Source organism: Saccostrea echinata, unplaced genomic scaffold (genome assembly GCF_033153115.1).
Source record: "Saccostrea echinata isolate AGI-Se365-2 ecotype Australia unplaced genomic scaffold, CSIRO_AGI_Sech_v1 ptg000054l, whole genome shotgun sequence".
NCBI classification, from domain to species: domain Eukaryota; kingdom Metazoa; phylum Mollusca; class Bivalvia; order Ostreida; family Ostreidae; genus Saccostrea; species Saccostrea echinata.
The window spans coordinates 45,982,232-46,010,161 of NW_026889803.1; the positions used below are offsets into that span (position 1 = coordinate 45,982,232).

Below are 27,930 nucleotides of genomic sequence, written 5' to 3' on the forward strand. Positions count from 1 at the left end.
AACGTTTAATCTTGGACCTAGTTAGAGATAACGAGGTTTGACTGTATTTAAAATTTAGAAAGTTAGTATAGGCTGTAGCTGAAAATATTGATGTTCCTCGCAAGGTTTTGGACATGGGTCTGAGTAATAAACATTATTTACATGGGGAGTTCAAACCAAGGAATTGCACATTTTACAACATTACTCTGTGTTTTGTTGATGATCACCTAGCTTGACCTTGATCTTGTTGCAGTCCTTGTCTTGAGTAAGATCTAGGAAGCATTGAGTGAACAACCTAATGGAGATTGTGTTTTCTAAGACAACTCTAAAGATGGAGAGATTTGATAACATATAGGTGTGATTAGGTCTGTCAAACAGCAATCTGTTCACTGTGTCCTATATCTAACAAGTCAAAAAATGTATCCCCAAGACCATGGGGGTTCAACAAACTGAACCTCTTAAATATCCTATTATCAAATCTGTTAAGCATTGTTCAACTTGAGATAAATAAGTTCACATGTATGAGAAATTTCAAAAAGAAGAGTTAGCATGACCAGCTTCACTTAATATCAATTACTTTTCAGGTCAATTTGATCAGGATGTTGAAAAAAAAAACTTTAAAAGGTTGCAAAAGCAGTAAAACTGACATTTAAAAACACCACCTGTGAAAAAAAAGTCTCTGTATTAATTTACCTGATGTCAAGGAACTGATAAGGGGGGTCAATGTGCTTTGCCTCCAAAATCTTCAATTTTTTTCTCTATTTTGACAAGAATCCTTATATTGTCTAATGGAAAATGATATGATTATAAATCCTACTGACTGTCATGCTCCTAAAGACTGCAGAGTTGTTTTTCAATTTTTTTTTTTCAAATTGTCCTGAAAAATCAGTTACTTGACAAATAAGAAAGAAGAGAGATAAAAGAAGAAAAATTTGTCCACAGCTACAAAAACCAAATTCTTAGCTTGCCTTGAATTGGAAAAAATCAGGAGGTTGCCAGGTGCAGCAGAAATTGCCCATTAGGACATCTTCTGGCTGAGTGGCAAGGAGACAGATAAAACACCTCCGTCTGGCAGTTGTTGTTGGATGATGGGGGCCATCAGACAGCTTCTGCCCAGCAGGTCATCTCTAACAGAGTCAAATTCTTCACCGAGCCTAGAAAGGGCCAATTAAAATTCTACACTTTTTTTGTTGGACAAAGATAATTTTTTCCAAATGGCACAGATTTTCTCTAGCTGAAAATTTAAATAAACTTCATTCATGATGCATATCAAGTCAGATGTTGACTGGGATATATCATGTTAACTAAGTTTAATGCAATTTCGAGTTTTGAAATTTATTTCACTTTTTTCACTCTAAATCACTCTTTATCATAAATATATCTTGAAAGAATCTGGAGAAAAAAAGAACTTTTGATCCCACAAGCAAAATACCTACATTCCAACCTTGGCTTTTTATAATGCCATCTTTTATTAGCTCTTTATATACTGCAGTGACTTGTGTAATGTAACATTCCCTTGTTCCTTTGTCAGGTATCTACATGCAGGTGTAATACTTCTTTATGACCCTCTTCATGCATTTGTCATCCCTGCCCCTTAGGAGGCTTTGTTCAATGTTGGTCAATGTGCAAGTTTTATAATCAAGATAACACCTTGTGTATGTGATCTACAGGCCTACTAGTCTTCAAAGGAGCCTTGGTACTCCCAGCTAAATTCTTACCTGTCACAGGTGTGATGTGAAAATGTTGATATTTATCTATCAGGTGCAAAGAGGACTTGTAAATAAAATGCAGGGTAAACAGTTATATGTTCATGCAATACATGCATGGTCTTTGGATCTTTGTATATTGTACAACTCAGTTCCACTTTTAAAGTGATTACTGTGGTACCTTGCCATATGATTGTTGCAAGCTAGGTTTTTGAGAAGGAAAATTCAAAATCTTTGGCATAAAGATTATTTATGCCAATTGTTTTAGATTTGCAGGGCATTGTACAAACTGTAAATGCTTTTTTTAAAATCAGGTCTATTTTCAGAACTTCTGGTGTTTATATTTTGCTGCAGTTTTGATTCGACTGTGCATACAGGGCTGTTCTGACGTGTGTTGTGTAATTTCATGATCGGCTTGAAATAATAATACCCTTGAACACAACTGATACTCCTTTGTCTTTGCCAAACTAATCTTGTCCTCACTGTTTGGGGGATTTATTCTTATTTTCTGGTCTTTAATGCTGCTTTCGTCATTTTCTTATCTGTCTGTCTAAAATCTGAAGACAAAAAGTATAATTATAATGCTTTATAAATTTCTGAACCTTATTGGCTCTTCTTAATATATAGTTTCAAACATTCAAGGAATTATATATATTTTCCCAAAATTAGTTGTCAACCAGGCAAGAAAACTTGGAACTGCTCTAGTCTTGGTAGATGATATAATCTATGAAATTTAATGCCAACAGCACTAAATGCATTTGCTTTCAACCCTAAATCTCTCCCTTAAAATAAACTAGAAAGAAAAACAGCAGACAGATTTGTTATTTAAAGTATTTATAAAATGTAAATTAATCTACCTTTTATCTTAGGTGAGTGATAGAAAGAAGGCAAATACACATGATTGGCAACTATTCTTTGTTGAAACTGTTCTCTGAATTCTGATTCCTTTAAATGTACTTAGTACCATGAATAAAAGCAAAAAAAAGATTAAATATGCTGGTCTTTCAAAGAAGAATTTGTTTTAGATTTATATAATATACATTTACTGAACTAGAAACATCATACAACTTTTAGTTTTATTTAGCAGTGAGTTCAGAATATATAGTACAGAGTGTAATTGGACCCAAAATATGTTTTTTTACCCATCTGTATAGACACACAAATCTTCATCGAGATATTTCCAGAACTGCATCAAAGACAGTTATTTTCCATGTTAAATATTGTTTCTGTCAGATGTAATTTAGCAAAGATTTATGGTAGTTAAGAATAAATACCATCACTATAATTCTTATAGAAGGTACAAAAATTTACTGTCACTATCCATTTGTCAACCTTAAACTGGTAGTAAATACTCCTGATATGCCATATTTTCTGGGATAAAAAAAAATGTCTTGACTTTGTTGCCTCAGTAAAATTATATAGCAGTTGATTAAATCTGTTGGCATCTGCCATAATTAACTCCAGAAACTTTCACCTTCAAAGATTGTTTTGTATATGTCAGTTATGATTGAATTTAGAGAAGTTGAGTATATTTCGCTGACAAAACCAGCAGATCGACTTCTCCTTCAGCCATTAAATGGTCCAGGGAAGGGAGATAACCACAAATCATAGATAACACACTGACATAGAGAACTCTGTATTGATTTGTGAGCCCTTTGGAAAATTTCAGAATATTGTCATGTCTTACAGCCTCAGAGGGCATTACCCTTCAGTAAAGGATGGGTGATTAGGAGGATCAGGTATCCAGGGGAGATCACTGCTGGCTTAGTGGGATCATTCTCCCTTCTTATCTCCCCTATAGAGATAGATTGTTGCAAAATGATCATCTATGTGTAGATGAAAGATGAGTTTTAATTACTATTTAAGCATATGGAAGATGATAGGGATTTATTTGATAGCTTAATTCTTCCTGATAAGAGATTTATCTTGTAGCTTTGACAAGGCTTTTGGTCCATCAGTGTTATGAGGTCATGATTCTAAAGGCCATTTAATCATAAATATCATTCAGCTACAATTTCATGTGCATCTTTTTCTTCTTTGCTTGGTACTCTGTTGATAATAAATAACTCATTGCTGTAATTCTCTTCACTGTTCTTTTACAAAATGTCTACTACTCAGCATTTCTTGTGTAAATTTAACATGTGTTTAATGAACACCATGCATTTAAAGAGTTTAAAAATTACTCATCAAAAGCTCAAGTATCAAAATGATGATGTGGAAGCAAGACTTTAACAGCTTTTTTATGAAGTAGAGCTGTACATCCAGCAAGCAGACTCCACATATAACCTAGGAACAAACCACAGTTATCTTCATCCTTGTTTCTGCATGATTATAGCCATCTTGCAGATGTATCTTTTATTTATCATTTTTAGTTTGGCAGGCATTTTTTATGAATGGTTGAGGAAGTTATTTATCAAATCATCTTTGTCTCTGCACCTGGGCTATAGATACTTCATAGGCTTATAATCCTATCCTATTCATATTTCTATATAAAATTTCCAGATGTAACCCGTCTATGTGTTCTGTATTAATATTTATTGATATAAAGATCTAATTTTGACAAAGAGTTTCAGTAGACAAATATTTAAGTCAAGAATCTCATTTCTTCATTGCATGTGTACTTTTATTTAAGGCCTTCTGCTTCAGAGGAAGAGGCAGTAGTCACCCTAGAATTGGGAATGCCTGGACTGGCAATGATCTCCAAGATCTATGAAGTACTAGCTGCTCTAGTTTACAAACACATGATTGACAAAGCAGGTTTCCTAAGCATTTGTCAGAGAAACACAACTGCTAACTTCCAAAACTTTTCTCAATTAACAGAAGAGTTCAGTTGTCATTATGAGGAGCTACACAAGGCCCTGCATGATGTGTGTATTCTTGTGTAGAACAGATCAGGCACAAGACAGGTGCACATGAGGGGTGATCTCAGAAGAAATAATCAAGATAGCTTTGTAAAAGCCAACATTTCTATAAAACCAAATGGCAAGATATGAAGCTGAATTGTTGATAAATTTCGAATATTATACATCATATGCTTTTTTTGAAAATTTAAGTTCTAAAGATTATTTCTTAGAATTTGGAGTTGGAAGACAAGATTATAAGGTTAAGTTTGATGACATATTATAATATAGACACCAAATAAGAGATTTTATATGCTCCCTGTAAAAATGAGATAAAAGATGTGTGCTTTTCTATAAATTGATTTGCTAAATAAAAAGGACTTATAATTTTCGACATAAAATTCAAAGATACAAGGATGATCTCATTTGGTTTGATGATTATGGGTGGGTGGGTGGGGGGGGGGGGGGGGTAAGGGGGATGCTCCTGGCACAAACCCTCTAAAACAAAAATTATTTTGCATTATAGTTTTCACTGTCATATGAGTATATTGATGTAATAAAGGTAAAATTACAGTAATTTATGTGTCAAAATAAGGCTAGTTGCTACTTTTCAAAACCCTACTAGGGATTTGCCCTCTAGGTTCCCCACTGGACATTGCATTTGACCCACTTGGGATGTAGGCTTTACCAAAACCCCTGGCCATCTAATAGTGTCTCCTCTTATGCAAAATTTTCAAGTTCTTCCCTGCATGTTCTTACCCTGAAATGCATATTAGGCACTAATTGACTTAAAAATAATTCTGAGGAAATGGTTAACTGTGTCCTGTACTGTTTTGGAATTCTGTGAAATGCGACAGCTGCAGAATGGATCTATCAGTATTAGCTCTTTAATTATCATGTCAATAAATAGGCTATGAAATTTATATAAACATGTATATGAAACTGTGACAAATGTTTAATTTCATACAAATATCAGAATTACTTTCTGAACATTTATGGTAATCATACTAATGGATCGTATTTACACAAACTCGATTTTATTGGAATTAAGAGTATGTTTTGGCATTACATGTTTACTAGCTGATACCCTAGGGAAACAGAAGGTCAATGACAATGTCTGAATAATTACAATTATAAGTGATGTAAAAGCATACTATTTCAATTTTTACAATTTTGAGCTAAGACATTTGAGAACCACTTGAAAGATTGAATCACTTTTTTTAAAGAGGAATAACTGTCAATTAAATAAAAGAATCGAATGTTTCAAAAATTGTTTTCAACACAGTTCTACATCCATTAGGTTGACAAAACATCACTGTGTTAGCTGTTTATGGAGAAAGTGCATTTTTAGCAGCTAGGGAATAAAAGTGCCATCTATATATTCACAAAACAAATAGACAATTTAATCTGTAAATTGCATTTAAGAAAAAAGAGTGAGTCCATGATGGCAGTTTGTTTAGCCAAATGATAAGATAAGAACACATATAGTGGCCAGTTTTTCCTAATGATGACTGGTAACTACTTAAATTGTATTTTTCTGGGTTATGACTCCTCTGCAGCTGTTGAAGGTGGATAATAATTTACTTTTTTATACAGTAATACTCCTGTCAGGTTAAGGTTAATGAATACAAGACCAGATGTTAAAACTTTTGTTAATTGATAATAGGTGCTTTCTTACTTTATTTTCTGGCTATTGGAATTGAATGCATGCTTCTGTATTACTTTTGCAGTCATATTTTGAAGTCATATTTTAGCATCTAATGTGTGTTCTCTTAAGTTCCCCAATTTATTAGTATGTCAATGTCAACACAGTGAGAGCTAATTTATAATTTTGCTAATTAGGCAATAACCTACAGTATACTGATGCTGCACTTAATTAATGGACATATATCTTTCTTTTCTTGATTTGTACTTAGAACTGCAATACATGTGAACTACCGGTACTCTCTCCCTCTTCCCTGCATGGCCTGGGTGATAATAAGCTGTTTTGTTCTAGAGTTGCAGAGACTGAATATTAGGAGCTGTATCCTTATGTCATGGGCTTGAATCATTGATCAATTCAGATGTCCTGATATTGTATAAACCTAGGTTCTGTGTTAAAGTATATTGCTAGCTGGCATGAAAAAGATCCCTCACTACTCAATGGCCATAGTGCACCAGCAATTATTTAGTAGCATTCCAACTTAAATGAAAAATTCTTGAAAGGAATTCAGCAAAAAACCAACCAACTCTCTCTCTCTCTCTCTCTTGATTCTCTCTCTCTCTTTGAATGACAACATACAAACTCTATCCAATCTTCTTATATGCTCAGCTTCCCATCTCGCCCCTCTTTTGTACTGTTATGCCCTGTGACACCTCTCTGACTCTGCTCTTACAAATTATTGTTTGAGGGACCAGGAGAGAAACAATAGTGTATTGTTGGCAGGATGTCCATCTGGCAGTCAGTGTGTAATCTTAGGGAGCTGTCAACAATGCATTCAGCAAGCCAATGCATGGACATCTGTGACCTTGAGAGGTTGACTAGTACATGCAAAATAGTTTTTTTTTTCAGAGAAAACCAACTGATCTTTTGAAGGGAAATATGGGAAGGTGGTGGTGTCATCAAACATACATTTTGAAAAAATTAAATGTTTTGTATTTATTTTGGTAATTTCTGAGTATACCTGCATGGAATTGGAAGACTAATGTACCTGGTATATGTTAAACAGCCTAGAATCATGCACTTTTATTGTGACTATACACCACCAACCACAAATATGCATATATTATGCAGCATTTGTTTTCAGACAATTTATTTTTGGCAAAACTATCGAGTGATAACCAAATATGGTATTTAATATTTCACTGACATTTAATCAAAACAGACCTGAATAGAAAATTTTCAGGTTTGCAAAAAAAGTCCATACCATTTGTACTCTAAAAGTAGTGGAACTGGTTACAAAGATGGTATTTGGGCCAATCCTGACAATAGGTTATTAAATGCAGACTTGCCCCTTGGGGGCCCCCCAACAATGCCTCTGATTACTAGGCTAGTACACCTCTAAGTGTGAATTGTCGTCAGCTTTTAGTATCAGGAGACTAAAGTCAGATTTAGGAAGAAAAGAAAACTTTTGTAGCAATGACAGCTTTATTAAAGAAAGCATGTGTATCTGAGATTAGGTAGAAGAAAAAGAGAGCATTAGAGGATATTTACATCTCTCTCGGTGTGCAGCTTGCCGTGAAATGTTTAAATATCTTTGTTGAGAGTCTTTTGAGTAAAAGAGTGGGCCTGTTAATCTTGACTGAGGGAAGATTGCGCCAAGCATTGTGTTCAAACACTGTGTTTATTGGACGTTTATTTAAAAAATACTCAACTATCCATGGAATGTGGACTTAATATAACCTAGTGTACACCCCAGATAGAAGTTTCTCTATCAAATGGACATTTCATAAATAAGGAATTATAAGTATACCTTATACTTATAGCAGGTGTTGTAAAAATTTTCAAAGACATTTGTGGAACCTGCCCATTTATGATATGCATGATTATGGTTCCACAGGACAGTGACTTTTATTATTTGCTGTTAATTTAATTGTGATCTGGTCTAATTGGATTTAGAGCAGCCAGGTTTCCCCAACGCTTCACCTTCTTTACCTGCACATCTATCTATTATTTATCTGGCTGAATGTGAAGTGTCTTGTCTGGAGTTAAACATTTATATATAGATCACTGGGGAGAGATATATTTGGCTGTACCTCTGACGTTTACTCTGTATTTACCACGGGAAATATGCTGAGCTCCAAAGCTTCTTTGTGTCAAAACTGGAAACATGATTTTACTCTGGGAATATAAAACTTTATTTTGGGAGTCTTAATTAACTTGTGAATTATTTTCCTGGATCCAAAATGTCATCTCTCTCTGAGGTATGTACCTTAATACTTAGGAATAGACTGTAGTATTTACAATTGAAGAATTAGAGACTGAAAGATGGAATAATTATGGGACATAATTAAATTCATATCATTATGAAAGGAATGTCTGAGAAATGCTATTCATAAAAAGTGTCAAATCAGGGATAATTTACCAATTAATATGAATTAGGGCCAAAGTAACCTTTGCCTAGGTGTATTACTGAATGTGTTTACTCTCTCATACCAATCATTCCTGACTGTGTTGTCCTTGGATATCCTGCTGATAAATTGACAAAATGATAAAACATGGGATCATAGCAATGACAGGGCAGTCGCAGAATCTCAGGGGATTGTGACTGATGTCATTGGGGGGATACCCTGTATCTGACAGTTTACACTGTCATTAATTATTCACTACACTGATGAGGTAATGATTGTGTAACTGTTTAATACAAAGGCACATATCTAATGTCACAACAATATGGTAATTTTTCTTATCAGTCCATTGTCTAAACACTGGAAGACTGCACGTGGAAATGTAAAATAGCAGAGTTATTTCCCTTTATAGGGAGCTAAATTTTTATTGATATTATTATTTTTTTTTTATTGATTAATCAAATTCAAAGACTTAAAATTTCATATTAAACTCAACTTACTCTTTAGCTGAGTAATTGTGATTTACATCATTGCATGACAAGAAATATTATACAGCCATCAAATGTTGAAACCAAGCATGGGACTATGAAGTAACCAGATCAAGTCTCCTAAAATACCATTAAAAATCAATTTTGTAATGGTGATCTGGTATCAGCTTGTAAAAATTATTTTTGTTGCCATTAAAATACATTGATTGTTCTTTTGAGATTTTCAACACTACAACTAATCCATACAACAACCTTTGGTAAATAAAATATTAACAAATAATGCAAAGTTCATATATTGATTATTAACACATGCTGTGCATGTACAGTTAGATATTTTTATGTAAATTTCTTTATGTTTTGATCAGATATCTCTGCATGTTCTCCATAAAATTTTGTCTTTTCTTTAAATTTTTTTGATTCTGTTTCTTAATCATCCAGGGAAAATAATGTTTTGTCTTAAAAGAGTTAAGAGTCATAAAGTCAGATTCCTCGTACCCATCCTTTGTATTAAAATAGTCAGTGATTGGCATTCTATCTGTGTTACGAATCAGGAAAAAAACAAAACAGATACTTTAACAGTGACTTGGTAGTAGCAGGTAAGTCTATGACCTCCTTAACTGATATGGTTAATACTCAATCCAGTTCTTCACATTCACCTTTTTACACCAAGTTTTTAGAAGAAAATCGGAGAAGGAATGTGCAATTTGATATTTTCTGTTTACCTGATGCCAGCTCACGAAGTTTAGAAGTTGCATAACCTGTTTGCTTCAGATTGAGTATATGCAAGAAATTAACATATGGAATTTGACATCACATTTCTTGGGGTTATATTAAATAAGTGCTTGTTATACGGGACCCTTAACAATGTGCTTGAAGATGAAGGGTATACATGTAACTTTTCATGCCAGAAATAAAACTGTTTTAGATTTCACTACATAATTGTTAGTCTTCAACATTTTAAGTACCATAGAAAGTTGATTTTTAGATAGAGAGAAATGCTTCTTGCTGTCACATATGATGTTAATTTAAATTCAGATTTTAAATATATATATATATTTACAAGATCATGTTCCCTTTTCAGACATTACTGGCAAAGGCTTTATATGACAACTTAGCAGAGACCCCTGATGAGCTGGCCTTCAAACGTGGGGATGTCCTGACCGTGCTAGAACAGGACTTCAATGGATTGGAGGGGTGGTGGTTCTGTTCCCTCCGGGGTAAACAGGGGATCGCTCCAGGAAACAGGCTCAAAATGTTGTCAGGGATGACTGAAAATGGACATCCAGAAAACCTGTACCAAACGCCACCATCGTCCAACAAGAATTGGCATCGCAGGAGTTGGGATGTCAGTCATAATCAGGTACGACTGGGGGTTGTGTCATGTAGTTCATTACCACGACATGAATGTACTTTGTTTGGAAAGAATAATATAACTATACTGAGCAAAATAAGTTTAGCAATTGTTTTACCATAGGTATAATTTTAAAAATATCTTTCAAAATTCTTTTATTTTGTTCCTCCTTAAAATCAATATAGAAAAAGGTAACAAAACACACACTTCTTTTTTTAACTAGACGCGCAGAAACCGCGTTGTCCAACGTTGTGACAATTGAACAATACAAAATGTTACGCTCGAATGCACATGGTCCTTGAAGAATTTTTTACTGGAAAAGCCCTTCGAGCACGCTTATAAAAGAAAACCGGTGAAAAATTTCAAAAACGTCAAATTGGGAAACATCCAGGACTTTTCAAAAATGAACGTCGAACGACTATAGAGATGCGAACGCCGGTTGCTCACAAAGAAATGTCGCTGAACACTTTCTTGTGCATCCGTTCACCATATGTTGACTTTTAAACCGATCCCGGACCACTTGACATGTTAGTAATTGTCGGTGCTCAGAACGTCCACGAAAAACGACGATTAGGCAAGATCGTTTTACTGTTACAACGTCGAGACGTAACCGTTTCATGACTGCCTCTAAAGTTGCACACGAATTATGCCGTGCAATTGGACTGAGGATATGTGGACAATGTGTAAAAAACCAGCTAGGTTTAGCAAATCCTCGAGCTCAAAAATCTCTCACAGCAGTACCACTAACTCAACGTCATCGACAGCCCCGCCTCACATGGACAATGCCCACACAACACACAAGCTGTCCTTCATCAGAATTATGTCAAGATCTTTGATTGGCCCGCGAGATCGCCAGGTTTGTCACCCATTGAACATTTGAGACATTCTTGGTCGTCGTTTAAGACAGCAACATAACGTCAACAACGTAGCAGAGCTGACCCTTGCCCTGCAACAGGAGTGGAACCAGATCACCATGCTTGAGATACAGAACCTTATAAGGAGCATGAGACGCCGTTGTGTTGTTGTCATTGCTGCAATTGGAGGCCTTACACAATATTAAAATTGAATCTGACTTTTCAAACCCGTATCTGTGATCAGTTTCACGATAATTCTTACAAAACAGCACACAATTGTCGATAAAATTTACCTTATTTTGTTATGTGATAACAAGCTCATATCACAATTTAATTGTAAGTGCTGTGTCTATTATTTCACTTTATTTTATAATAAATATCTTAAATTGCTAAACTTATTTTGCTCAGTATATTTGGCATTTGTTCTAGGGTACTTTTAGCAGATCCTTTCAAATTGCAGAAGAATTGTATCTGTGTTTTTACAGTTGTACTGGTCAGAGATAATCTTCTTGCTTGAGATTATAGGTAACCTTATCGGTAACCTTTTATAGTAATCTAAAATCTCATTGCTTGTTTACTGATCAGTACTACTTAAACAGTTAATCAAGGTCCATACCAGATTATTTAATGCTTAAATGCCAATTGATTAAAGCCAAAATAAACTCAGATTATTCCAAAAGGTTAACTGTAATCAGTTACATAAACATAATTTAGAACTGTTTTAGTGCAACTGCATGCAGTCAAAATTTCTATCATTCTGGAAGCATGTCAATTAAGGTGCCATATTATGAAGTATTTTGGCAATCCCAGATTTTCATTTCTTGTATAATAACTTGGACTTTATTCGAGAAATAATTATCATGCTTTTAATGGAGAGAACAGGATATGTTGCATATTCTTAGTAAAGTGAAATTTATGCTAACTTTTCAAAGATATAAGAATTTACAGTTATCTTAGAACTAATGCTATGGCACACAATAGCTACAGATTCTCAAAAATATATCTCCCCAGGGGACTGAGTGGTTTCATTTCGAAAAAATAATTCTGATGATGTAAAAAAGCACTTTTGAGTTTAATTTCGTCTTGGCTAATAGCATCAAAGCAATTTTTGATGAAAATGACAGGATAACTGCATCCTGGATATGCTGCTCTGTACCGTCTGCTAGATTGAGAACTGTGAAAACAAATTGCTGATTTTGTGAAAAATCGTCTTGATTGAGAATCACTTGACTGTTAATGTTTTAAGACAACTTTCTCTGCTTGATTAAATCCATTCAGAGGGTTTTTGTTAAGAATTATGGAGTTTTCAGCCTTTTTTATTTAATTTTCTGACGTCTGATTAGGGAGGTGTCATTATTTGTAACAGAGAACAGGGTATAGGGTTATATCTGATTTAGTTGATAGGATTTTGAGGAAATGATCTATGTTAGACTTTTAATTCCTCCTTTTGTAAGTAGGAGATTAGGATGAAGTCAGATCTGGATATCATGGTTAGTCAATTTAGTGACAATGAATTTATCAGGAAAACTGAACAGTATGCTTCAATTCATTTATGTAATAGCTAGACCACACAAACAAATTAACAATTCCTCATTCTGGCAGACCATCATTTGCTAGGGTGACACTAATCAGTGTCCCGAATTTGAATTAATTTCTTTATATTTTGAATTAATCTATGTGTTGAAGACAATGAATATTTAATGTGTCTGATACACAGTACATAAATCACAAACATTTTTTGGCATTTTGATTGCAATGTGGTATGGAATTGATTATGATTACTAATGTTAGAAGGTGTTAAGTTTTACACAGGGATTGGCAAAACATCAGCTGTAGTCTTGTTATATACTGTTATTACAAAACACAGTGGTTTGTGGTATTAGTATATGTTTTCAATGACATGCAGAGAGATTATATTTGCCAAAATCAGGTTTGTGAGAGAAATCTCATGAACTAAAAATATCATTTGTACCATTCAAGTATTAAAAGCAAAGGTAAAAAAAAAATGACATCAAGGATTAACTGAGAAGAAGAAAGATTTTTAAATGAAAATAAGCTTTTACATGATTTTTGCCATGCGATAAGTAGAAGTATACTGTCCAACTGTTGTACTTGATCCATCAATTATCATTGCAGGTTTCTTTAAAAAACAAGTTTTGACTGCAGTTGTATAGTGATATTGTTAACAGTTATAGATGTGACACCGAGTTTCTTGGTGGAAGCTCTTTGTAAATGTCTTAAGTGTAGATATAAATCCACCTGAGTTGACCTGAAAAATCATTCATCTTCTGTTGACAAAACTTGACCCACTTCCCTCAAACTGATTCTTAAAAATCGGCTAGTCCAACAAGGACCTTAGCTGTTCTTAAATCCCTTAATACCAATGATAAAGGCTTCTTTGTATTTACTACAGACATACTTACTATATGTCATACTTAAATTACCCTATTAAAAATATACATCAAAACTGCTGACAGCATTAATTGAAAATTTCATTTCTAAAAAGACATTTTCATGCAGATCGAGACAAAAACTTGCATGTGTTTGTAATTCATATAAAAACGTAAGTGTTCTCAAAATACATATCACATATGAAGATTGAGAGAGATAGGTCAGTATAATCCACAATTGAGACTGACAAGAAATATATCAAGAAATCTGATCGTGCCCCAAAAAATACATCAGAATATCAAAATTGCATGAAATGAATTCAGCACATGGTAGTGATTACATGGACAGACAGCATGAAACATTCCTCCATTCCACTAACAAAATATTTTTACCCTAGCTGACACCATGTTATCTTTATATAAAGAGGACATAGGGATTGCTTATAAACAAACTAGCTGTTATATTATTTGACTTAGAGACCTGATTGACATTTCCACTTTGTCATTAAACAAAGAGATTTAAATATTGGAATAGAGACATATTTTAAAAGCATCTGTCTGGCATGAGAAACGATTTTTAAAAATCTTGAAAAGGTGTAAATGAAAAGTTGTTGTATTGCAGTGTATGTTTATCTATTCAGTCCACCCGTTAGTCATACAGCATACCTGCAGGGCTGGGTTATGCAGATGTAAATGGTCAGGGTATTAAGGTTGGTCTAGTACAGATAAATGTATGCAAATCTGTGTATTGCATTTGTTTGATGAGGTACAGAAATCTCAGGTGTGTAATAAAGGAGTAATTGTGAGTCACATGACCTCTGTACTCCCACACGAACACTGTCCTATTATCCATGCAGCCTCTTATTCTTTAACAGGTACTCTGTATATCCATCCCCAACAGGTGCTTGACTCAGCCTCCATTCCAGTAAATGTCTTTCACCATGTTTATTTACATCTACAATAAATTCTTGGCATAAATGTTTATAGTTTAGCTTAGGTGGCATAGGATCATTGATAATTTGTGTATTGGGTAGATAAATTAATTTCTACATCTGTTATACTAGCACTCAGAGCAGAAGGATATTGGTGAATTTGATAGAATTGGTGTGGTAACTTTTCTCATCATTTCTATCCTAGTTATATCGTCCGTACTGGATTTTAATGTGAAGATGAGTTATACCATAATCATTTCATCAGTCAAATTTAATTTATTCAGACTTCGTTATTTCTGGTAAAGGAATGAGGGAAATTTGCTTTAATTTATATCTCTTAATTCTCAGAAAAATTGGTGTGACTGGCCATTTGTGCTTTATTAAAATGAAGTTCCAGTTTATTGTTAAATCACTTTTCTCATATGTGCAAAAATTGATGGTAATTTTATTGGTAATTTTATGGAAGGATCTGTTAATTTCATTGTTATAGTAGAGAAAAGCAACAGTTGTAACTAGGTGGATGACTGATGTTATAATTATAATAACTGATGATTTATATGATGTTATAGCAGTAACTGACAACTTGTAATCACAGACTGGCTTGTCACAGTTTCAATCAACTTCAATAATTGATTGAGCTTTCAATATCTTACAAACCACCCAGCCGATCTGGGGAGAATCTAGCTCATTGGAAAGTCCCGAGGGATACTATGATAGAATTGTCTAATCTTGTTATTTTTTATGGAGGATTTACTCAATAGTATTATCAGCATCAGTTGCCCCAGTAAATGGTTGTGTTTTGGAGGTCATTACTAGTTTGGGATGACTAAACCTTGCACATGAATCATACTAAACCTAGGTCATATTCCTCAAATGATTTTTTGATGGTGTATTTTATCTGGCCTAAAACAAATTTCCCAGTTTGCTCCAAAGCAAGAGAATTCAATTGAACGAGTTTGATATCTATCTTTTTGTATTGGTTTGTGTACAGCAAGAACGGGTTTTAATGCATTGCCATCAAAAATGGGATATTTTTTCTGTTCTGCACATACCCGTACCAAACATTCTAACAAATGCTCATGAGCAGCTCATGAGACTCACATGAGAATCTAGTAAGAAATGTATGCAAATTAGGTAGAATTGGATTTTGCTAATGTGCAGATTGTTAGTCTCTGTTAGGGAGGAAAATACTAACCAAAATGCACATGTGCAAAATTATGCTCACTTGGATGCTCATGAGCAAAAGTCTAATCATTTGCTCACGTATGAACAGCCTTATATAAAGATATAGCATTGGTAGTAATTTTTCTAAGTTCAGTTTTCTCACGTGAGCAAGAGGTTAGGAAATTGGACATAGTCAAAATTCAGTATTACAGGTAGAACCGCCAAAGAATTACAAGTCTCATTTCCTCATGTGAGCATTTCAAATGCTCACGTGAGGAAATACAATACTTTGTCAGTCTATGTGGTCCAAGCTTTTACAAGCCTTCATTACAATTGCCCATGTGTTAACTATTAATGCTACCTGATGACAGCATCACAAATAACTGGGGGCCAGGCAGGAATTTCTGAATTTCTTGAGCTTCTAATCTTCATCCCATCAATTTGCAAATGCTTTCCTCCACCTAAGCAACCTGTTGTGTCCCCCACAGCTGCTTAAAACTAGGGCAGTATCCAATTAGGGGAGCCAGTCAGGATTTGTGCGCGCTTTCAGACCAGTTCAAAATTTCAATCCAAAATGTTTGTGAGGGACATGAAAGTATATACCGGTAGATTTACAGTAAAGAAGTGAAATATGCTTTGGGAAATACTTGTCATCACCATATTGAACTTGATGTCAACATTTTAAAAGTTACAAATGTACATGTATCTTATGTCCATGAGATGAGGAAGTATTAAAGATCAATTACGAATAACCATGCAGCCACAATGAAAAAGAACTGTGATATATATTTAGGAAAATTTCAAAGATTTGCTGGTACATGTACTAAAGTATGCTGAGAAAAAGGTAAGTGCATGCATGGGCTTTACAATCCCCCTCTCATTTCAGATTACTAATTATAAAACATAGTATGTTTTTTGTTAATTATTAATTAATACTTATAATTTAGATAGAAATGCAGTATGTTATCAGTAATCACAGTTTAATATATGAACATGAATTTACATCATTACATAATGTAATAGATGTTTATATAATTATAGTTCTGAATATAGGATCAAACATAAAATCCTTAATGTATTGCAAATTCTCTATAGATTCTTTTAAGAACTATAAATATGGTAAGCTAGATAAGGTCAAAGTGTACATAACAGCTCAGTGCTGTAATCTATAATTTATCTATAATAAAATAAGTTGCTTAATATTGATGCATATGATTTTTTTATTGACTGGCCTTTCATGACCAATTGAACCATGAAAAATATAATAACTATAAATTCAAATTTTTTGCAGATAAAAGTTGCTGATCGAAGGATCTGCAGATTAACCCCAGCCCCTTACATATAGATGGAGTTGAGAAGTTGGCACTCATTTAAAGGAAATGCAAGGAAAAGGATGAAAATGATTATGATTCTTATGACTACTGGAATATTTATTTCATACCCAAGTATGATTGCCATGCATTCAGGAATTGGAAAAAAATCTACATAGTCTGACATATCAGAGACAACTTTAATCCATCTAGTGCAGTCCAAAACTGTTGACTGTACATTTACAGTGGATGTTCTAGTGTAAATCTACTGGAAATCTAACTTTTTGATAATTTATACAATAATGTGTATTGTACATAATTAATTAATTATACATGTATAATTAAGATTAATACAGAGAAATGTGTTCAATGTAGTATATACTAGTTGTTCGTTTAATTTAATTTTAATTTCATTTTAAGTTTGAAAAATGAAGTTCACTGAACATTTATGCATGTATTTACATGTTGCTCAAGAATATTTAAAATGTTCAATATTATTGACGAATCATATTTTACATGTATATATTATATTTGTAACCTAAATTTTATTCTATTGTTGTTTGTTCAAGTGAGCAATTGTTGCACATGAGACTAATGAGTCTCATGAGACTAATGAGCCTCATGTGAGCAATATTCTAGGTGAGCAAAATGATTCCTCACATTAGCAAAAAATGCTCATGTGCAGAATCTTGCTCATGTGAGCATTTCACCTAATTTGCATGTTAAATTGCACATGAGACTCGCATGAGCAACTCATGTGAGGAAATCTGGTTAGGCCTCATGTGAGCTGCTCATGAGCAAATTGTGAGAATGGTTTGGTATGGGTTAGCAGAACAGCATGAGGTGTTTTCTTCACAACATAACTATTAATTCATTCATTTAGTTCATTCTGTGAAAGCATAAAGATATTTACATGTTACCATTCTAAAGATAAGTGAAATGGCAAAATAAATTTGGAAAAGATCATCTGAAGATCATGCTGATGAATTTATAATATTTCTAAAAATAATCGCATCCGTTATCAGAGTTCTATATACTTTCGCCCTCGATGAAGGATTTTCCCACTGATGTTAAAGCCAGTTGGCCAAAATATACACAATTGCATCATTCTTATACAAACACTCCACCTTTCTGAATGTGATAAAGGTATCTAAAATTCAATCTCTTAATTTCTAAGTCTGAACCATTGGGTCGACAAAAAAATTTCTGTTGGATTCCAGTACACTTTAATAAAATCTGTGAAAATGATTGCTCTTTCCCACATGGTATATGTTAGATGTCATTTGTCATTGCTTTATTTTTGGGGTTTTAATGTTCAAAGTGCTGAGCTTGCACCAAGATTCAATCAAAGAGTTCAGAATTACTGCATTCACTTTTTATTAGTTGAAATTCTGCACCTAACAGCTCCACAGGAAGGTAACATTCATGTGCACTTTCGAGATTGACAGAATACCATACACAAGGATGGCAATGTGAGTGATGCCGAGTTGAGCATCTAGACAGGGCAAAAGTGAGTTTTAAAGTTGACAGTGTGGTGATATAATCTGTATACCAAGACTCACTCTAGAAGCATTTCAGAAGCTAATGGATGTCAACTGTTCATACTTTTAGGACAATGCTAATTTAATTAAAATTTTTACTTGTTGAAAATTTATGTTAAATACTACATTGTATTAAAAATCAGCGTCTGATCCATTGTTTCTTAAATGCATTTTTTCAGGGTTCAGAGCTATTAGAATTCTACAGTTTTAGAGAAATGGTAATGGAATGGTAATCATATTTTTAGAATTTCATTTGTCTCACAAAGAAAGAGAAATTGTCATTGAGTTACTTTAATGAAGTCCTGGACAGCAGTGTTCACCCTTTATTAATTGGGGAGAGCTGTTTGTCATTGTGTTTGTTTCTGAAGTGTTTCGACCTCTCTTACTGCATGGTCACCCAATGTGTAGAGGCGATAATTGGGTCGATGATTCGACCACTGTGGAAACCAATTGACCACTTCCAGCATGTAAATGGACTCAAAGACAGTGTAATGTTAATTTGTTCTAGGCAGATGGGTGGACTTAGCAAACTGTTCATTTCATTTGCAGAGACCTGATAAACTCTTATTTGTGCTTAAAATTGATTCAATCTTTGACAAAACATGACCAACAGCCTAATGTCTTCATGTTAATCAGACATTTACTGCCATTTTGTTACCTTTGTGTCCAGCCTCTGATTAGATTAAGATTGACAAGCTATTGGAGACTAGGGAGATTGGGGAAATCTATAGTAATATTATAAATCTCCAGACATTGATTTCATTGGACAATCGATGTCACTTTGGCCATGAGTATGGCATTATGGTAAAAGAAGCTTGGACTAATCAAATCAGAATTGATTTCTTGAATTCTATCCAATTAATTATTTTTAAAGGTAAATTGCAACAAATATTTCATATTTTTAAAGGGTATGACAAATTCCAAAAAAGATGATTTTTAACTTTCAGTTTAGTGACTTAGGGATATTATATTCATTTTGTGGTCTCTAGTCTAGAATTACAGTTCCTCTGCACTCATTAAAGATAAAATGATTCATGAAAAGTACAGATAAGATGTGTGTCTATCAACGTCAAGGATGTGTTTCAATCAAGGTCAAGAACAGTAAGCTTACACTGTGTGTGTAGAACCCTGGTTGTCCCAATTCTCCCTCTGACAAATGCATGTTGGCAAATATTGGGTGTAGCCCTCTGAGAGGACGATAAAGGTTTTCTTACATTCATCCTGTACATATCACTTAATAGCCTGTGTAATGTTGAACTTAATGCATGCAGACATACTTGAATGTTTTCTACATTATGTTTAATATTGCTTGTCTTACATGAATTATGCTGATATTTTAACCACCTGGAGTTGTACAATTGGATTAGTACAGTGATTTAATCAATGTAAGCACTGCATGGTCTTGTGTTTAGTATTACCTTAGCAGAATGGTTAAGAGAGATCTTTGAAAAATTGCTAATGTCTCTGTTTTTGTTTCCAAGGTCTAGTCAGCTATCCAATGTGCTGATACTAGTGTGTCTGTATGTCTGTTGTTTTGTGTCGGTAAATAAGAGTTTGTGACAGGGTCAGAAAGTTTGTTTATATATAAACAGCAGCTGGCAGGTGCCCTATGGTTCCTGACACAAATGTTTTGGTGTGTGACATTGTGTTCATCTGCCTCAGTAGCTCTCTATATAAATCTCTCACCTCACCAAAACCTCTCTGCTAACACCTATATTTATAACCTGTCTCATTGCAACATTCTGTCACTGAAAGTCACATCATGCACTCTTACCTTTTTTGTATTTGTATTTATATGGGGTAGACATGAAACTTTTGTAACATTATACACAAATTTGAATTTGTTATCCTTGTTTTTGTCTCTGCAAGGATCATGCAATCTTTTGATTGTTAAAGTAAATAAAAAAATAAAGGAAAAAGTTAAACTGCCAAAAATTTCCCTATTCCTAAGCTTCGTTTTCCTTATTTATGAGGAATCATTGAAATTGATAAAAATTGATGGATTTCTGACATTGGTGAAAAACAGCTGTTTGGCATAAAAATGTGTTTTATATTTCCCCACCATTTGGTGTATCTTGTCCATGAGCACAACCTCTTCTATATCTCTGGCAAAATTAATTGCTTTTCAACCATGGTTGCTCTCTCTGACTCCCTAGCTATCAGCACAGATGCCTTGTTTGATTATTGGTCGAAGATTTGAGGGAATTTCATTCATGTTTTATGATTTGTATATGTTGTATATTCCACATTGCCTATATGTAAATTCATTGATGAAACTTGGTTTAAAAAATCATGATAGGGAAGATTCACCCTATCAGACCTCCTACTTGAGGCAGCTTGAAAGAAAAAAAAAGATCATTCTTAAAATCTACATAAATCATTCTAAAAATTGTTTTTGAGATGTAAAATAAGAACAAGATGAGGTCATAATACAAAAAACTTATTAAAAAAAAAAAAAAAAGAAACAGTTGTAGGTCAAATTGTATATCCATTAATTTTTTGTTAACTATCTAAAGATGAATTAAAATTGAAAACCAAGGAAATTAGTCAAGTAGATTGTCTTTTTATGGAAAAACAAGCACTTAAAACACAGTTTGGAACACACATGATATTGTTAAAACATGCATGTTTCATTAAATACCAGACAGAATGGCTTCAAGTCTTCTACATCAAAGTCTACATTTAACTGCAGATTTATGTTGTAAATGACATTTTCAGTCCATGTAATTAAGTAATTTTGTATTTAGAAAGCTTAAAAATTTATATCAAGTAATGCTAATTTAAAGATAGATTACTGGAAGGATTGAAATGGCAGATTTTGTAGGAAAAAGCCAAGTTGTAAATGCATTTCAAAGCCGCAGATTGATTGATGCCAACATTCTGTGTCAAAGAATTTGTGAAACTTGAGATGTTGTAATGAGAGGTATTGTGTTGTCTCCACCCAGTTTATCTGATTTAAACTCTGATGAAAGGATAAAACAAAAATCATATAATTAGTCTCTTCTTTGAAGAACAGGGCATCAGTACTTGACATTTATACAGTAGTAGTGATTTTTGATTTATCCAACTTGCATTGTGCTGTGAATAGGAAAATTGATAAACCACAGTTAATATGAATATCAATCAGCCAATATATTCAAAAAGTCTTCATTTGTAAATTCATAATCGTATAACCTTTTGAAGTTTGTTATTATTTAGCAATAGCCTTTATAATAAGTGCAGAGTACATTCTTTGCCATCACAAAACACTCACTACATATTTTTAATTTTTCATTTAAAAGAATTTTTGCCGATTGATTACAGTAGTTTCCCGACTTAGTGTCGAGTTTTGTTAATTGTTGTGAGGTCCAGATGAACTTCCAAGGGCTGACTGAGCGGAGATTCATTCCGAGATGCCCTGGTTCAGTGAGATATTAACAGCATCATATCCGGTGATTAAATCCATTCAAATGACTCAGGCTGAAAATTATTTTTGGTGGTTTAATGCTCTTATAGAAAAAAGGGACTGCCAAATCATATATGAGGTTTTCAAACTATTTCTGTGTTCAATTTAGAATTAATCTTGAGTTTTGATAAATGTAGCATGAAATTAAGTGTCTGTTGGAGTTACTGAGGTCATAGATAAGAGTTATGGCATAGAGGTATAGTGCATCAAAGATAACTTGTCTGACATTTTATTTGTTAATGACTTCAGAATTTTTAATTGCCTCCTTTGGATAATTAATCAAATTAACATATTGCATTTAACAGCTGCTTTTGGTCCATTGCAAATTCTTTGAAAATTCTTAAATTGCAATCTGAATAAAATCTGCCACATGCCAAAAAGTAAATGTTTATGTTAAATAGACTCAGCTCATCAACAAACTAAAGTGTAAGAAATAAATACATTTAGTGTAGGATTGCCTTAAAGTGCATACTCATTTGCTAATGTTCTGATATTAGACATGTATGTATTGCATTTACAAAAGTCTACCTTTAATAACAGAAGAGTTACAGGATGGATGATTCCAAAAAGAATGCAATTGTTTGAATACAGTTATATTCCAAATCTTATGTGTACACTGAACAGACAGTATTAGGGGGGAGCTAGCATGTTTTGTCTGATTTTCTACAGATTTTATTGTGTTCTGTTAGAGGTCACATGGAGTGTATACTTCTAGGTCTGAATGAGAGAACATACAGACTTTGGATAAGGCTGGGCTTGGCAACTATTTCATTCATGTTTCCTCACTGAATAAAATGGATTTCTCACTGGTTGTAACATGTATTTTCTATCTTTGTGGCAAGATAGATAAGATATTAGGGGCAAAGTGACAGTCTTGCCATGGCTAATTTTGTACTGATGATATGAACAACCTTGCTTCATAAGCAGAAGGAATGATCATGGCTAATATTCTCCCATATAGAGGGGAAAATTCAAGGATTATAATGGAAACATTCAGACACAAGTCAAAGCAGAGTTTCTTAATCTTCTTTAATAGCTTTTAGATTTAATTTAGAGGTTTGATTGATGTTACAGAAGACTTGTATTGAGATTTTATTCTGGTAGCTAGTCTTTTGATTTGGCCCATTGAACTTCTAAGAAATGTCAGACAGATGTTACTTTGGAGGCTGGAGAAGGAAATTTTGCAGTCTGGAGGGTTTTGCAAATAAAGCAAACATTCACACACACAAATACTAATTTAAAAAAAAAATCGAACACAAATTAAATCCTCTGTTTTGAAGTAAACCCCCCCCCCCCCTTTTCTTTAACATGATCATCACTTGTAAAGTAAATTGACTGACTTGAGGCATATTGAATGATTTCATTAGTTGTATTAGCATTCAAAATTTTGCTATAAATTTTTGAGTGTCTATTCATGATGTCAAATTACTTGCTATTTTAAAAGCTCTATAGCAATAATTATAATTTACCAGGCCGATACGGCAATATTGACACTCAATTTCTCATTGAAGTTGTGAATTTCAAACGATTCTTTGCCCTAGAGGGTTCATTGACAATTGCCGTAATTATAGATTTTCTGCACTGAGCTAAGGACCAAGACAAACACATGCATACATTGGTTGTGCAGTGCCCAGAGTGAGAAAAACAGAAAATGTAATAATTTTGAAATTATGTAATGATATAAAAATGATTAATAGCCACAGCAATCTGGGTATATATTGATGTTTTGTGTTTTGTTTTGTGAGTCACTGCTTGCTCACCAAACATAGTGGAGATTGCGGAATTCTCTCTCAGATTACTGGCCAATACCTGGTCTCTCCGAGTCCAAAAAACCTAAAGAATGAACTGGAGTAACCTATGTTTGGCTGTCATGAAACGTGAAAATCAAAAGCGAAATGTAGGGTGCAATGTTTTGTAAATTGGGCTGTTTGTTAATTCCTAAATATTTGTGACCTTTTCTGTGTGAAAGAAAAAGACCTGATTACTAGCAATGTTGAGTCACCAAGTGTAACTGATGTAAACTGCAGAAAATAACAGGAAATAGATTTTGCTCATTAAGATGGGTTGTTAGCATATTTCATTGCAACTGCCCGTCTGACTGGGTAGAAATTTGTTGTTCATGAAGGAAGTGCTTTCTTCAGCAGGGATACCATTCAGACAATGGAAAAGAAGGCAAAATTGAGAGCTAAATGTCTCCTTTTTTTCAATCATCTGCAGTTACACAATGTGACCATTGTTAGCTAATCTCATTATCTGATGAAATTGTGAAATTTGATTCTCACTGAGGCCAAAGGACCATAAAGTTGTCAGTCACTTGTGTAATTTTGGTTTTATTTGTTTTACAGCCGAGGATAATTAAGTGATAGTAAATGATGTAAGAAATATAAGACTTTTTTTTATATTTGTAGGTTGTGACTCCAGTAAGACAAGGAGATATTTTCCAATTCAACACACCACCACAACATGACTATGATGTTCCTCCAGTAAGACACAGTCGTGGAAATTCTGTAGACAGGACAATTCCTGAAATGAGCTATGATACCCCTCCCTCAGTGAAAAACAATGCTGAAATAAACATGCCAGGATACTCTGTATATGATACACCCCCATCTGCTCAGAAGGATGGGAGAAGTATGTCATGCAATTCTGGAGGTGATGATGTGTATGATGTTCCTCAACCATCATCCAACAGATCAAGTATTGTGTCCAACATTTCTCATTTGTCAAACGAGTCTACCATGACAGTTTCAACCAGCAGTGCTTCAAACAAAAGTCGAGGAGGAAAGAATTCAGGTGCACACAGTTCTTGTGATTCTGCCCGATCGAGTATGGACATCACCCCACAGGACTTTTACGATGTTCCACCATCACAGTCCTCAGCTGTGTATCACCTGAAGCAGCCGTCTGCTGATTCTGGTTTAGATCTGTATGATTCTCCACCCAAATTGCGGGCTATGCTAGAAGAGCTACAAGACTATGATGTGCCAAAATCTGAATCTCCTGCAAAGAAACAGAAAGAACCAGAAGGAGAATTTATTAGAATTGGTGAAAATGCATATGACATTCCTGATGGAAAATCCATTGAACATGACATTGATGATGTGTATGATGTTCCAAAAAATAACACTCTAGTGAGGAAAGGAGAAAAATCTATTTTACATAAAACAGAGGAAAATTCAAAACCAGATCAGTTGGAGCTAACAAAATGTGAAGGGTCTGGTGGTGTGTATGACATTCCTCCACAAGTTACCCGTGATTCAATTCTGTCATCCAAATCGGATTCATCGGACAGTACAGATGGACAGAGAGTGTCTGGATGTAGTCTTGGATCCAGGGATTCTGATATTCCCATCTATGATGAACTTCCTCTGGATCTGGATGCTGCTATGGATCTCATGGTGAAGCTTCAGCAGGATGTTCAGAAATCTACAACTAAATTATGCAGCTTTGTGAGTAGCAACTGGAGAAAACGAGAAAATCTGGAATCCAAACTTTATGGAATCAAAATTGCCTGCAATGGTGTTAAACAGACTTTTGAGGAATTCTTGGATTTTGCACAAGGAACACTTGCGAACTCAGCACGTCTTCCAGATAGAAAACTCATTCATAAACTTCACAAACAGTTAAATCCACTACAACAGACTCTGTTACAAATCAAAATTTGCATCACTAACCTGGATGAGAACAATTGGCAAGTTTCAAGACTTGTGTCTGACGATCCTGCCAAAAATGATGACTTGGGAAAAATTGCAAATAGTGCAAAAGATCTAACAATAGATGTCCGAAAATTAGTGTCCATCATTCATGGGAATTCTTCACTCCTCTTCAAGCGAGCTAAAGATGGCACTCCGTTAAAAGGAGATGGCCCATCAGAATCCTTCAACACTCCTTCATCAAAACCACCACTGAGACCAAAACCAACCATGACCCCCAAAACAGCATTGACTCCTGAGAGAGTGTCTGATGTCCAACAAAGACCATTACCACAGCCTCCAGGTAAGGAGAGGCCTCTCCCACCCACACCAATTAAGGTGACCACTGCTTCCTCAGTGGAGGGATTGACCAAACCTGTACCGGACACCAGTGCCGAGACCAAGCACCTGTCTGGAGAGCTAAAAAATCTTTCCATTGATGCCAAGGAACAGAAAACTTACAATGATGAAGACATTGCTGATGAATATGATTATGTTGCTTTGGAGGCAAAAGATGGAGAAGAACATCAGAAAAATCTGAAAATGGAGATTGAGCAGGAAAAAAGAAAAGCAGTGATTCATGAGGACTTGGATGACAAACCAGTGAAAGAATCAGCTGTACCTGAATTATGTCCACTGAAATCTTTGACAGACATTCAGAATTCTCTTTGTGAGGACCAGGAAGCTTGTGATGAAATGGAGAGTGTGAAAACTCCAGTGAACAGGACGTTTGTGATTGATCCCGCTAAATGTATACCCAACATGATTAAGCTGGACCCTAATGATAAACAAGTGTTGAACTTTTACTCAGGACAGCTGGACACTCACACGACCTTACTTAACAATGCAATAGACGCTTTCTTCAACTGCATCGAGTGTGGCCAGGGACCCAAAATATTCATATCGCACAGTAAATTTGTGGTTGTGTCTGCTCACAAACTAGTGTACATTGGTGATAATTTGCATCGAAATCTCATGCACAATGAAGTAAAAACTAAAATTATGCACTGCGCAAATCACTTGTGTGATGCACTGAAATTGACAGTGAAAGCAACTAAAACAGCTGCACTGCAGTACCCCTCTGTTCCAGTGGTACAGGAAATGGTGGACCGAGTGGTGGACGTTTCACATGCTGCATATGAACTCAAGACTGTGATTGGACAAGCTTCAGCATTGTAAACTATACATATGTAGTTCAAATAATTAAGTGCTTTATATTTTTTGTTGATAATTTATTTTTAAAAAATTGACAGATAATTCTTTTTACCTCATTTGAGGTAATATATTTGCTACTGATGTACAAATTTAGCAGCATATAGATTATGAAGTGATTTTTTTTTGTCTTGTTCTTCAAATTTTTCATGGACGACATCCAAATTTTCTTGTACAAAAAAAAGGTTGTGCTGTATATAAATGTTTTATGAATTTGGTAGCACTTCTTGTAAGTGTTTGCACCATAAATAATATCAAATGATCTCATCCCTTTGGATATGGTGCTCAGAACAAAATCATCTTTTTTTGTTTCCCAGTTGAAATATTAGTAGCAAATATTGTATTTTTCTATGTGAATTATGAATGCACATTGTCACCTTGCCAAAAAAAAAAAAGGAAACCACACTCTAAGGGAAATTACTCTGGTATTGCACAATATTTGTATTGCAGATGTGCCTTAGAATCATCATGTACAGATTGCAGCATTGTAATTTTTTGTAGAGATATGCAAATCTTAAAATTTATTATTAGTATAAATTAAAATGTCAGAAAACAAATAACTGATTGTGTTCAACTTCACTCCTATTTTCTTAATTTTTTTCTTTTTGAATACACTCTGTGACTTTTTTTTGTTAATTTCATCTTTTATAATACTATAATTGTATTGTACAGAAAGTGACAATATACCAAACAATTCATAACCTGAAGAACCAATTTACCCCAAACTGTCACTTGCTCACTTATTTCAGTAACTACTAGGGAGTATATTTAGGTTACCAGGACGACACACACCAATCTCCTTGTGGTTAGAGAAATAGTTTGAATGTTGTTGAAAGGGAGAGAAGTGTGGGAATTCATTGTAATCCACTGTCTGTATGTGGTCTTACAAAGCAATAAAACAAATTATCTATAGTTCAGGTTTTCTGTTTTTATCTCCATGCAATACTGTGGAATCATCATTGTTCGTGGGGGACCAATG

The 27,930-nt window shown here is 34.3% G+C and overlaps 1 protein-coding gene across 6 annotated transcripts in view; it reads left to right on the forward strand.

Moving 5' to 3' along the window:
- The window catches only part of LOC133171659 (breast cancer anti-estrogen resistance protein 1-like), a 37,626-nt gene extending 9,763 nt beyond the window's left edge, over nucleotides 1–27,863 (forward strand). For 3 of the 6 annotated variants that reach the window (XM_061306444.1, XM_061306446.1, XM_061306442.1), the window contains exons 2-3: nucleotides 10,142–10,420; nucleotides 24,456–27,863. In XM_061306444.1, coding sequence (XP_061162428.1) covers nucleotides 10,142–10,420; nucleotides 24,456–26,918 — 2,742 coding nt within the window. In that variant the 3' untranslated portion in view covers nucleotides 26,919–27,863. Of the gene's footprint in view, nucleotides 1–8,035; nucleotides 8,429–9,882; nucleotides 10,002–10,141; nucleotides 10,421–24,130; nucleotides 24,220–24,455 lie in introns of those variants that run through there. The other 3 variants (XM_061306443.1, XM_061306447.1, XM_061306448.1) reach the window with 3 other exon arrangements.
- The last annotated feature ends 67 nt before the right edge of the window (nucleotides 27,864–27,930 follow it).